At 30.5% G+C, this 308-nt stretch overlaps 1 protein-coding gene across 1 annotated transcript in view; it reads left to right on the forward strand.

The window, feature by feature from the left end:
- Positions 1-246, forward strand: part of LOC110410302 (uncharacterized) — a 4,150-nt gene extending 3,904 nt beyond the window's left edge. The window contains exon 4 of the mRNA XM_021419936.1: positions 65-246. Within this exon, the coding sequence (XP_021275611.1) occupies positions 65-246 (182 nt within the window). The remainder of the gene's footprint in view (positions 1-64) is intronic.
- Positions 247-308: the final 62 nt, after the last annotated feature.

Genomic DNA, 308 nt, shown 5'->3' on the forward strand with positions numbered 1-308 from the left:
TTATATATTTATCTCTTGAATTTTTATAATGAACTAAAACTTAAAGCCTTAACTTTTTTCTTAGGTAAATATTATGTTGTGGATACTGGTTATCCTAATATGAAAGGGTATCTAGCATTTTATAAAAGTGAAAGATCTCACATTCCTGATTTTAGAGGTTGCAGTCAGCCAGAAGGTGTAGAAGAAACAATCAATCATGCACATTCTTCATTAAGAAATGTCATTGAGCGAACAATTGGAGTTTGAAAGAATAAGTGGCATATTCTACGTGATATGAAGCCATTTCCATTGATAAAACAGGAAAAGAT

This window comes from Theobroma umbraticum, unplaced genomic scaffold, assembly GCF_002168275.2.
Source record: "Theobroma umbraticum cultivar Fairchild unplaced genomic scaffold, ASM216827v3 scaffold_56.0, whole genome shotgun sequence".
Classification (NCBI taxonomy): Eukaryota; Viridiplantae; Streptophyta; class Magnoliopsida; order Malvales; family Malvaceae; genus Theobroma; species Theobroma umbraticum.